This window comes from Mobula hypostoma, chromosome 23 (assembly GCF_963921235.1).
Source record: "Mobula hypostoma chromosome 23, sMobHyp1.1, whole genome shotgun sequence".
Taxonomy (NCBI): domain Eukaryota; kingdom Metazoa; phylum Chordata; class Chondrichthyes; order Myliobatiformes; family Myliobatidae; genus Mobula; species Mobula hypostoma.
Window position 1 is genome coordinate 56,045,348 of NC_086119.1, and position 12,887 is coordinate 56,058,234.

General features: G+C 43.5%; 1 protein-coding gene across 2 annotated transcripts in view; it reads left to right on the forward strand.

The window, feature by feature from the left end:
• The window catches only part of si:dkey-91m11.5 (PH_BCR_vertebrate and RhoGAP_Bcr domain-containing protein), a 464,892-nt gene that overhangs the window by 399,645 nt on the left and 52,360 nt on the right, over nt 1-12,887 (forward strand). For both annotated transcript variants that reach the window (XM_063031657.1, XM_063031659.1), the window contains exon 19: nt 9,456-9,595. In XM_063031657.1, coding sequence (XP_062887727.1) covers nt 9,456-9,595 — 140 coding nt within the window. The remainder of the gene's footprint in view (nt 1-9,455; nt 9,596-12,887) is intronic.

Here is a 12,887-nt window from a genome sequence, read left to right on the forward strand (position 1 = left end):
GTGGTTCTAGAGTGTTAGAGAGAGCGGACCCAGCTTCCCGTCCATCATTTTGGATATGTTCTCCGTAACTTTCTGAATTACTTGATGAAACGCAGGGTCCCAACGTGTTAGCATAGCTAGCAGCAGCTAGCTCCTCAGCCCTGGGCAAGCGCTCTGTGCAGCCCATCTTGACTGCCTTTTTAGTAGCTTTCGATGGCATGGTGTTGAAGCAGCGCAAAAAAAACTCATCAATATTCATGTTATTAAATCCGACACAGGCATTTTAAAAAAAGTTGCAAGGGGGTAAGTTTATATGCGAAATTATCAGTGTTGCGGTGCTGAGCTCAGCAAAGCAGCCCTTTCACTGCACCGCCATCTTGAAAACCCGAAGGCTAGTAATTTCTGAGGTAGGGACATGTTCAGCACAACTCTGTGGGCTGAAGGGCCTGTATCGTGCTGTAGGTTTTCCACGTTTATTTTTCTATTTTTTTTAATATGTGGAAAGTTAAAATTGCCTACTACAACAAACTTCTTCCTCTAAATCTCTTGGACAGTTGGGTGGTCTATAATATAGCCCCATTAAAGTGGTCATACCTTTTTTATTTCTCAGTTTCACCCATAATGCCTCACTAGTCGAGTTCTCCAGCCTGTCCAGACAGAGCACTGCTGTGACATTTTCCCTGACTAGTAATGCCACCCCTCCTCCTTTAATCCCTCCTGCTCTGTCACGTCTAAAAACAATGGAACCTTGGGATATTGAGCTGCCAATCCTGCCCCTCCTGCATCCATGTCTCACTAATGGTTACAACATCATAATTCCAGGTTTTGATCCATGCCCTGAGCTCATCCACCTTTCCTACGATAACTTCTTGTGTTGAAATATATGCAGCTCAGGACACTAGTCGCACCATGCTCAACCTGTTGATTCCTGACTTTGCCTGAGGTCTTACCAACGTCTACCTCCACAACGTCTCCACTAACTGTTCTGGCACTCTGGTTCCTATTGCCCTGCAACTCTGATTTAAATTCCACCCTGCAGCATTAACAAACCTTCCCACTAGGATATTGGTTCCCCCTCTAGTTCAGGTGCAAACTGTCCCTTCCATACCAGTCGCACCTTCCCGGGAAGAGAGCTTAATGATCCAAAAATCTTATGCCCTCCCTCCTACACCAACTCCTTAGCCATGTGTTAAACTGTATGATCTTACTAGTTTTGGCCTCACTAGCATGTGGCATAGGTAACAATCCTGGGTCTCAACATTGGAGATCTTGTCCTTTAACTTAGCACCTAATTCCATGAACTCCCTGTTCAGAACCGCGTCACTTGTCCTGCCCATGTCAATGATACCTACGTGAACCATGAACTCTGACTGTTCACCCTCCCACTTAAAAATGCTGAGGACTCGAGTGGAGATGTCCTGGCCCTGGCACCTGGGAGGCAACATGCCACCCGGGAATCTTGTTCTCACCTTCAGAACCTCCTTTCTATTCCCCTAACTAACAAATACCCTATTGCCATTGCTAATCTCTTCTCCCCCTTACCTTCTGAGTCACAGAGCAGTCTCGGTACCAGAGCCCTGACCACTGTGACTTTCCTCTCTTAGGTCATCTTCTTCCCCCACCCCAGCAGTATCCAAAGTGATATACCTGTTGTTGAGGGGGATGGCCACAGGGGTGCTCTGCACTTGCTCCTTAACCTCTTTCCCCTTCCAGACTGTCATCTAGTTTCCTGTGTCCTGCACCTTGGTGCAACTACCTCTCTATATGTCCTATCTATCACCCATTCAGGCATATGAATGATCTGTACTTCATCAGTTCCAGCACCAGTTCCTCAATGTGGATTGTTAGAATCTGCTGTTGGATGCGCTTGTCACAGTTTTAGTCATCGGGGACACTGCAGGTCTCCCTACCTTCCTACATCCACAGGAGGAGCATTCCATTAAACTTCCTGGTATCTCTACTGTCCTAGCTGAGCAGATATAAAGAAGTCTTGAAGAGCTAAAGCCTCAGGATGACCACTCTGACTCTGTTCACTCAGATGATGGCCGCTGTGCTTGCCCCACCTTCCTTTAAAAGGAATTGCTCTTGCTAATCATTTCCAAATGTCAATTGGCTGTTAGAGCGCTGCAAAGTTATTCGCTGCTGCGACCCTCTGCTGCCTTGTTCTACTTGGGCAGTGGACCTGAGTGAAATCCCCCCCCCCCAGTCTTACTTCTGATGTCCAGATTGGTTGCCATTTAAAGCTCTATTATGCTGCCACGTAAAATATCTTTCCCTCCCCACTCTCTGCTTTCTGCAGGGATCGCTCCCTAGGTGGCTCCCTTGTCCACTCATCCCTCCCTACTGATCTCCCTCGTGGAACAAGTGCCACTCTTCCCCTTACACCTCCTCCCTCACTACCATTCAGGGCCCCAAACAGTTCTTCGGGGTGAGGCGACATTTCACCTGCGAGTCTGTTACAGTCATCTACTGTATCCAGTGCTCTAGTGTGGCCTCCTGTATATTGATGAGATCCAACATAGTTTGGGAGGCTGCTTCGCCAAGCCTCAAAAAGCAGGATCTATCAGTAGCCACCCATTTCAGTTCTACTTCCCATTCCCATTCTGACTCGTCAGTCCATGGCCTCCTCTACTGTCACAGATTGGAGGAGCACACCTTATATTCTGTCTGGGTAGTCTCCAGCCTGATGGCATGAACGTCAATTTCCCAAATTTCCGGTAATTGCCTCTCTTCCCCCACCCCCCCCCATTCCTGTTTCTGTCTCTCATCTTATCTCCTTACCTGCCCATCACCTCCCTCTGGTGCTCCACCTCCTTCCGTTTCTTCCATGGTCTTCTATCTTCTCTTGTCAGATACCCACTTCTCCAGCCCTTTATCTCTCTTACCAATCAACTTCTCAGCTGTTTGCTTCATCCCCTCCCTCACCTTCTTATTCTGTCTTCTCTTTCTTTTCAGTCCTGATGAAGGGTCTCAGCCCAAAATGTCGACTGTTAACTCCTTTCCATAGATGCTGCCTGATCTGCTGAGCTCCTCTGGCATTTTGTGTGTGTTGCTTTGGATTTCCAGCATGTGCAGATTTTCTCATGGTTGTGTTTTCAATATCCTTACTGTACCTGCCTCACCACTTCCTCTGGCAGCTAATTCCATATACTGACCACTGTCTGGGTGAAAAAGTTGCCAATTTAGATCCTATTAAATCTCCCCGCCTCACCCAATCTGATATCTTTTAGTTCTTGATTACCCAAACACAGGAAAAACGCCCAACCTGCTCAACTTCGCTCCATAATTCAGACCTTAAAATCCTGGCAACCTTCTTGTAAATCTCCTCTGCACTCTTTTCTGCTTAATAGCAGGGTAACTAAAACTGATACAGCATTCCAAATAAAGTCTCACCAATGTCTTGTACATCTGTAACATAACCTCCCAACTTTTACACTCAATCCCATGACTGATGAGGGTTACAAACGAGAGAAAATCTACAGATGGTGGAAATCTAAGCAACACACACAAAATGCTGGAGGAACTTTACAGGCTAGGCAGCATCTATGGAAAAGAGTATAGTCAACGTTTCAGGGCCAGAACCTTCAGCAGTACAGCTCCTGCTGAAGAGTCTCAGCCCGATATGTTGACTGATGAGGGTTAGTTAGCATGCCAAAAGACTTCACTGCCCTGCCTACCTGTGATTTTGCTTTCGATGAACCATATTCTGTACTTGTATTCCTAAGTCACTCTGTTTTATAACATTCCCCAAGGCTCTACCACTGGCTATGAATAGCTTGTCTTTCTAAAATGCAGCACCATACACTTACCAGAATTAAGCTCCAGCCCACTCACCCAGCTGATCAGGATCCATCTGTAATTCCTGATAACCATCTTCAATGCTAACAACACCACATATTTTACTGCCATCTGCAAACTTACAAACCATGCCACTAATCACAAGCCTTTAGTCTAAAAATCAAAACTTCCACAATCACACTCTGCTTCCTACCATCAAGAGAATTGTGTATCCAGTTATTTAGCTCTCCCTTTATACCATGGGATCAACATTTCCAAAGCAGCCTACTATGCAGAACAGTATGTACCATGTCTGTATAGACCATGACTACCATCCTGCCCTCATCAACCTTCCTGGTTACTTTCGAAATAAACTCGAATCAAATTTGTGAAATATGATCTTCCACACAAAGCTTTGCTGCTTGTCCCTAATCAATCCCTGCCTTTCCAAGTGCTTGTATCTATCACAATTTCCTCTACAACAGAAGATAGGCTTACTGTACTAGAGGCATAGATAGAGTTGTTACCTTTCACGCAGGATTGAAATGTCTAATACCAGTTTATTTTCACGTGCAAAGAGTGGTGAGTGTGTGGAATGTGATGCTGGGGGTGTTGGTGGAGACAAGTAAGATAGGAGAATTTAAGAGGCTCTTAAATGGGCACATGAATATGCAGAGAACAGAGGGATACAGACTTTGTGTGGGCAGCAAGGATTAGTTTAGTTTTATATATAGAGTGATGGAGGTATGCCGGGTAAAATTAAGCAGAAGGAATGGTAGTCAATGATTACTTCTGACTGGAATCCTGGAACAACTGGTGTGCCACAGGGTTCAATGTTGTGGTCTTGGTATTTGTCAGAAATGGAAATTACCTGAATGAGAATATAGATATGATTAGTAAGTTGCAGATGACACAAAAGTCAGTGGCATCGTAGATAGTGGGGAACGTTGTCTAGGGATACTACAAAAAAAAATCAAACTCCCAATGCGTGATAAGAAAAGAACAAATGGTGCAAATGGAAAAAAGTAAGCGAACAACATATAGAATATATTGTGTACGGTTCCGGTCACCACACAACAAGAAAGATGTGGAATCACTAGAGAGAGAGTACAGAAGAGGTTCACCAAGATGTTTCCTGAAATGGACGTCTGTAGTTTCAAGGAGCGATTGAATAGGCTTCTTTTTCCTCACTGAAACGTAGGTGGCTGGGGGGTGACCTAATAGAGGTTAATAAAATTATGAAAGGCATAGCTATGACGGGTAGAGTCATTTTCACAGGGCAGGGGAGATTCAAGGTGAGGAAATTAAATGCGATCTAAAGGATAAGTTCTTTTAGTGAAAGCAAATACAATATAGGCATTTCAGAGACTCTGAGACACATATGCAGAAAATGGAAGGATACGAACCTGTGTGGGCATAAGCAATTAGTTAGACCATAGGATATAGGAGCAGAATTAGGCTATTCAGCTCTTTTGAGTAAGCTCTGCCATTCCATCATGGGTGATTTATTAGCCCTCTCAATCCCATTCTCCTATCATCTCTCCATAATTTTTAGCTCCCTTAGTAACCAAGAACCTATCAGCCTCCAGTTTAAATATACCTCAAAGACTTGGCCTCCACAGCCATCTGTGGCAATAAACTCCACAGCTTCACCATCCTATGACGAAAGAAATTCCTACTCTGTTCTAAATGGACGTCCCTCTATTCTGAGTCTGTACCCTCTGGTCCTAGACTACCCCACTAGGAAATATGGCTACTCTATCTAGGCTTTTCAATTTTTGATAGGTTTCAATAATCTCACCTCTTGTTCTTCTAAACTCCAGCGAGTACAGGCCCAGAACAAGCGCTCTTCCTTTCATTCCCAGAATCACTCATGAACCTTCTCTAGAGCCTCTCCAATGCCAACACATTCTTTCTTAGAGGAGGGGCTTAAAACTGTTCACAATACAAGTTGACCAATGCTTTATGAAGCCTCAGCATGACATACTTGCTCTTATATTCTAGACCTCTCGAAATGAATGCTAACATTGAATTTGACTTCCTTACCAACAACTCAACTTGCATGTTAACTTTTAGGGAATCCTGCATAAGTCCCTCTGTACCTCTGATTTCTAAAGGAATATGCCTTTATTCCTTCTAACCACCAACCGTATGACCATACATTTCCCTGTAACATATACCATTTGCAACTTCTTTGCCCACTCTCCTAATTTGTTTAAAAACCTTCTGCAGACTACCTGCCCCTCCACTTACCTACAGATCCTCTGCAAACTTGGCCACAAAGCCTTCAATTCCTTCGTCCAATTCATTGGCATATAATGAGAAATGAAGCAGTCCCGACACCGATCCCTGCAGAACACCACTAATCTCCAGCAGCCAATCAAAAAAAGGCCCCCTCTTTCTAAATCTTTGCCTTTTGCCAGTGAGCCAACCTTCTATCAACGCTAGAGCTTTCCTGTAGTACCATGGGCTCTTATCTTATTTAACAGCCTCAAATGCAACACTTTGTCAAAGGCCTTATGAAAATCCAAGCAAACAAAATCTACTGATTCTCCTTTGTCTATCCTGCCTGCTATTTATCAACAGATTTTTCAGGCAAGATTTTTTTCCAAGTACCTCAAAACTTAACCATAACCATATAACCATTACAACACAGAAACAGGCCATCTCGGCCCTTCTAGTCCATGCCGAGCTCTTACTCTCTCCTAGTCCCAACGAACTGCACTCAGCCCATAACCCTCCATTCCTTTCCCCTTAATAATGGACTCCAACATCTTCCCAACCATTGAAGTCAGGCTAACTGGCCTATCATTTCCTTTCTTTTACCTCCGTCCTTTCTTAAAGAGTGGAGTGACATTTGCCATTTTCCAGTCCGCTGGAACCATTCCAGGATCTAGTGATTTTTGAAAGATGACTGCTAATGCCTCCACAATCTGTTAGCTACCTGTTTCAGAACCAGGGGTGTAGTCCATCTGGTTCAAGTGTTAATTTACCTTCAAGCCTTTCAGCTTCTCAAGCACTTTCTCCTTAGTAATAGCAACTACAGTTTTCCCCCGCTATCCGAAGGTAAAGTGTTCCTATGAAACGGTTTGTAAGCCAGAATGTCGTAAAGTGAAGAAGCAATTACCATTTATTTATATGGGAAAAATTTGTGAGCGTCCGCAGACCCAAAATATAACCTACCAAATCATGCCAAATAACACATAAAATCTAAAATAACAATAACATATAGTAAAAGCAGGAATAATATGATAAATACACAGCCTATATAAAGTAGAAATTCTTTTCTACAATCATTGCTGCACTGTCCACCGTAGCGAAAATCTCAGGCAAGCGCTCTCGGCAGAAACACTCTCTCCAGTAACCTTTAAGTTAGGAAGCTGCCAAATCACACCAAATAACACATAAAAATACACAGCCTATATAAAGTAGAAATAATGTATATACAGTGTAGTATCACTTACCGGAATCGGAAAGACAGCGCCGAGCGCACTGATGATGGTGTGTTAGGCTGAGTTGTCGGAGGTTGGTGTGGTACAGTGGTCCCCAACCTCCAGGCCACTGACCGATACCGATCCGCGAAGCATGCAGTGGTGCAGAGGTAGCTGGGACGCTCCCAGCACATCTTTAAGGAAAAAGCCGAAATAAACAAGCTAATTAATCACGTGCCAGGTGGCACCTAATTAATTAGCTTGTTTATTTCAGCTTTTTTCTTAAAGATGTGCTGGGTGCGTCCCGGCTACCACTGCATTCTTCACGGCAATGTATCGCTCTGCGACCCAGATGTTGGGGTGGTGGGACATTGGGGTGTCATCTCATCATCGTCTGTTTCCATCAGGGCAGGCAGGTCATCTTCTTCTATGTCTGCCTGCCTCAATGTTGAAGATCGAGGTTCGTCGTCTGCTATGGCTGATGTGGAAGGCTTGAGAAACGACAGCATGCTTGACTGCTTAGCCTCGTGCATTTTTCTATCATACAGTTCTTTGCAAGCACTCAAACCATCTTGCAAATATGCCCTAAACCTACGTACCCTTTCAAAATTAAAGTCGTACTTTTCTGCAATCATTGCAGCAAAAATCTCATGTTGCTTCAAGTTCAGTTCCTGGACGACTTCACTTTCGGTCTGTTCGCTATTGCATTCGGTTTTGATTGTTACCCTTTCCTCTTCCAATTGCATCAGCTCTTCATCTATCAGTTCTTGGTCATGGAATGCCAAAACCTCTTCAACATATCTTCGTCAACTTCCACAAGCCAAACTCACTTTGTCCTTACTTCATTCACCACGATCAAAACACTTAATTATGTCTAGTTTTACACTAAGTGTAACATCCTGACGAGTTCTTTTAGGCTTTTCCGATACCTTAGAACTCATCTGGCAAACGGCTGCTCATGGGCACGTGTTTAAGCAATGCTGGCGAGAATGCAGTTCTGGGGGAGGAGCTTGGCTGCTCGGGGCACGCGCTGCCTTTTTTCATAACAGTGAAAACAACTTCTGTTAGCAAAAACAGGTAACCAATGTAGATCTTTCGTAACAGCGAGGTTTCGTAAAGCGAACGTTCGAAAAGCAGGGGACACCTGTATACAGCTTTCTGCTCCCTGACCATCTAGAATTTCTAGCATACTGCTGCTATCTTCTAAATGAAATACTTATTCAGTTAGTCCGCCATTTCTTTGTCTCTCATTACTTCATAATTTTCCAGTAGTCTGATATCCACTTTCGTATATAGGCATTTTATTACTGGTTTAATTAGTTCAGCCTGTTCCTGTGCTGTACTGTTCAATATTTACACATAATGTGGTGGTTGTCTGGAATGAGCTGCCAGGGGATGTAGTCGACACAAGTACAAATACTACGTCTGGAAGGCATTTAGTCAGGGAAGGAGTACTGCAGTAAAAGGACTTGTTTTGAATTGGCAATGAACTCCATGAGTACCATAAACAACAGGAATTCTGCAGATGCTGGAAATTCAAGCAACACACATCAAAGTTGCTGGTGAACGCAGCAGGCCAGGCAGCATCTATAGGAAGAGGCGCAGTCGACGTTTCAGGCCGAGAAGGGTCTCGGCCTGAAACGTCGACTGCGCCTCTTCCTATAGATGCTGCCTGGCCTGCTGCGTTCACCAGCAACTTTGATGTGTGTTCCATGAGTACCATGTTTAAGCCCATTTCCCAGACCTCAGAATCTGCACCTTCTTTTGTACTTTCAGCCGTTTAGTCCATTTTAAGTCCGAGGCCCAACCGTATCTTGACATTTTTAATTATTTTACTTCCATCTTTTAAATAAATATGGAAGATTTTAATGGTGTTTAAGTATATTGTTTAAAGTAATCAAACAAAATAATGCATAACTTCGAGCAGTAAAATCATACATTATATAGCATCTTTAAAGAATTACTTTGAAGTGCCATCAATATCGGCAGATGTTAAGTTTGTGCACAACTTTGGGATAAACAACCAAATAATGTCATTTTGACTGTGAATTATGGAATCACAATTGGCCAATAACAATCAGATTCATAAAAATCAAATTTTTCTTTAGCCACCCAATAATCTTGTGAAAAGAAAGAAGCTTTTATAAATGACTCTGCAGGTTCATTTTCTCCAGAAATCACATAATTTTGGGTCTCCTGAAATCTTTCAGGAGATGTAAATGTAACAGATGGTGATGTTTGGGTTCAGACAATGTTTCCTTTCACCAGGCGAGAAAGGTCAAAAGTGCCTTACATAGTACGACAATGTGTGGAGGAGATTGAAAGGCGTGGAATGGAGGAAATTGGAATCTATCGAGTATCAGGAGTTGCCACAGACATTCAGACCCTCAAAGCTTCTTTCGATGCTAGTAAGTATTCAGGAATTGTAAGGAACAACTTGTGGCTATATAATGTAATTACACATGATCCTAGCTGCTTGAATTTAAAATATTTCAATAATATACCTACAGTTTGATTTCTATGCACTCGAGATTGATTTTCTGTGTAATAAACTCTGTAAGTAATTAAGTGGAGAACAGGGCATCTGAGTAAAATAGCCATGCTGTATTACTGTAAACAATATGCTGACATGTCCTAAACAATTTCCATTTTTGATTCTCAGAGGAAATATAACAATGCTTCACAATAAAGGCTTAGATGTGAATGGATGAAAGGGCTAGAAATGATGGCTCAACGTGTAGGTAAACTGAACCATGAGATGGAGCAACATGTTTAGCCGTGAAAATAAGGATGTGGAAAGACTTTAGAGACAGGGATGGAAATGGATAATGAAAGTTACAAGGACACTGTCTTCCTGTTGATTGTAAATGAGATTTAAAATATTGTGTGGAATCAAACACAATGCTGCATAAGACCATAAAACATAGGAGCAGAATTAGGCCATCTGGCCCATCGAGTCTGCTCTGCCATTCAATCATGGCTGATCCTTTTTTAAATCTTCTCCTCAACCTCAGTTCCTGGTCTTCTCCCTGTAACCTTTGATGCCATGTCCAATCAAGGACCTATCAATCTCTGCCTTAAATACACCCAATGACCTGGCCTCCACTGCTGCCTGTGGCAATAAATTCCACAAATTCACCACCCTTTGGCCAAAAAAATTTCTCTGCATCTCTGTTTTGAAAGAGTGCCCCTCTATCCTGACACGGTGCCCTCTTGTCCTAGACTCTCCCACCATGGGAAACATCCCTTTCACATCTGCTCTGTCTAGACCTTTCAACATTCGAAAGCTTTCAATGAAATCCCCCACTTATCCTTCTGAATTCCAGTGAGTACAGACCCAGAGCCATCAAATGTTCCTCATATGATAACCCTTTCATTCCTGGAATCATCCTTGTGAACCTCCTCTGGACCCTCTCCAATGCCAGCACATCTTTTTTAAGATGAGGGGCCCAAAACTGTTCACAATACTCAAGGTGAGGCCTCACCAGTGCCTTATAAAGCTTCAGCATCACATCCTTGCTCTTGTATTCTGGACCTTTTAAATGAATGCTAACATTGCATTTGCCTTCCTCACCTCCGACTCTACCTCCAAGTCTCTCTATATCTCAGATTCCTGGATCTTCTCCCCGTTTAGAAAATAGTCCACACATTTATTTGTACTACCAAAGTGCATGGCCGTGCATTTTCCAACATTGTATTTCATTTGCCACCTTCTTGCCCATTCTCCTAATCTGTCTTAAGTCCTTCTGCATCCTGTTTCCTCAACACTATCTGCCCCTCCACCAATCTTCGTATCATCTGCAAACTTGGCAACAAAGCCATCTATTTCATCATCTAAATCACTTATATACAGTATAAAAAGAAGTGGTCCCAACATTGACCCCTGCGGAACACCACTAGTCACTGGCCGCCAACCAGAAAAGGATCCTTTTATTCCCACTCGCTGCCTCCTACCAATCAGCCAATGCTCTAACCATTTTAGTAACTTTCCTGTAATACCATGGGCTCTTAACTTGGTAAGCAGCCTCATGTGTAGCACCTTGCCAAAGACCTTCTGGAAGTCCAAATGTACAACATCCACCGCCTCCCCTTTATCTATCCTACTTGTAATCTCCTCAACAAATTCCAACAGGTTTGTCAGGCAGGATTTTCTCGAAAGGAAACCATGCTGACTTTGTACTATCTTGTCCTGTGTCACCAAGTACTCCATCACTTCATCCTTAATAATTGACTCTAACATCTTCCCAACCACTGAGGTCAGGCTACTGTATGGATACATTAAGTTGATCTTAAGCAGGGATGTAGGGAAAGTTAAGAAAGCAGAATCTGTTGATTAGAAATTCTCGCAACAACTGTACAGTTTGAATTTGGTCTTCACGATGCTGAACTACTTAAAAAAATTCTGTAATTTTTATAGAACTTATATAGCACAAAAACAGGCCCTTTGGCCCAACTCATCCATGCCAACCAAAGTGCCCTTATAAGCTAGTCCTATCTGTCCGTGTTTAACCCATAACACATATGAAGCGACGGGTAACGTGTCCTCTGCTCCCTAGCATCCTCCGGGCCAATATACAGTCACTGGACAGCAAGGTAGTGGAGCAAAGGGCATGATTGCTGTATCAGAGGGAAATGAGGGATTGTTGCATCGTCAGTTTCACTGAGACGTTGCTACCCACACACTCCAGACACGGTGCTCCAGCCCAAGGGGTTCTTGGTCTACCAGATGGACTGGACAGCAGCATCAGGAAAGGGCAGAGGCAGCAGCAACTGCTTCATGATAATCTCATCAAAGTGCTTAGATATGGCAGTCTTGTTTCACTCTTGTCCTTCGGACCTGCTACAGCTATTGATTAAGTTCCAATCATTCTATTTACCAAGAAAATTCTGCACCATGATCCTGACTGCAGCTTACATACCGCCAAAGACATGTCAAGATAACACTTGGTGTATTGACTGCCATGTTTAAAAAAACAAGAAACAGCCTAAACTGGTGCCTTTCACATCCTTTTCAAGGACTTAATGCAATGTGGCAATCCCAGACTAAACCTGAATCATGGAAGGACGCTCAACAGCTGTGGCAGGGCTTGAATGCCATCACCTCCTGTAAAGCAAAACCAAACAACGTACACTCTCCCAGATGAGTTCAATGGTTTTATGCTTGTTTTGACTAGAGAACATGGAGGCACTTTCATGAATCCCTACAGCCCCTGATGACCGCGATTTCAGTCTCTGATGCCTATGTAAGAGGAAAGTACCTGGCCCAGACTGCATACCTGGCTGAGTACGGAAGACCCCCGTGCTAATTAACTGGCTGGAGTCGCTGGGGTGTATACTGACATCTTCAGCCTCTTGCTTTGGCAATCTAAGGTTCAAGCAGTATTCAATCATACCAGTGGCCAAGAAGAACGTGGTAGCCTGCCTCAGTGACCATCATCCAGCAGCACTCACATCCACTGTGATGACGTACTTTGAGGCATTGGTCGTAAAACGTTTCAACTCCTGCCTGAGGAGTGATCTGGATCCACTCCAATTTGCCTGCCGTCACAACAGGTTGACAGCAGATGGCATTTCATTGGCCCTTCACTCAGCTGTGAAACACCTGGACAGGACAGATGCTCTTCATTGACTACAGCTCAGCATTCAACACTATCATTTCCTTGAAACTAATTACTAAGCTCCAAGACCTAGGCCTCGGTA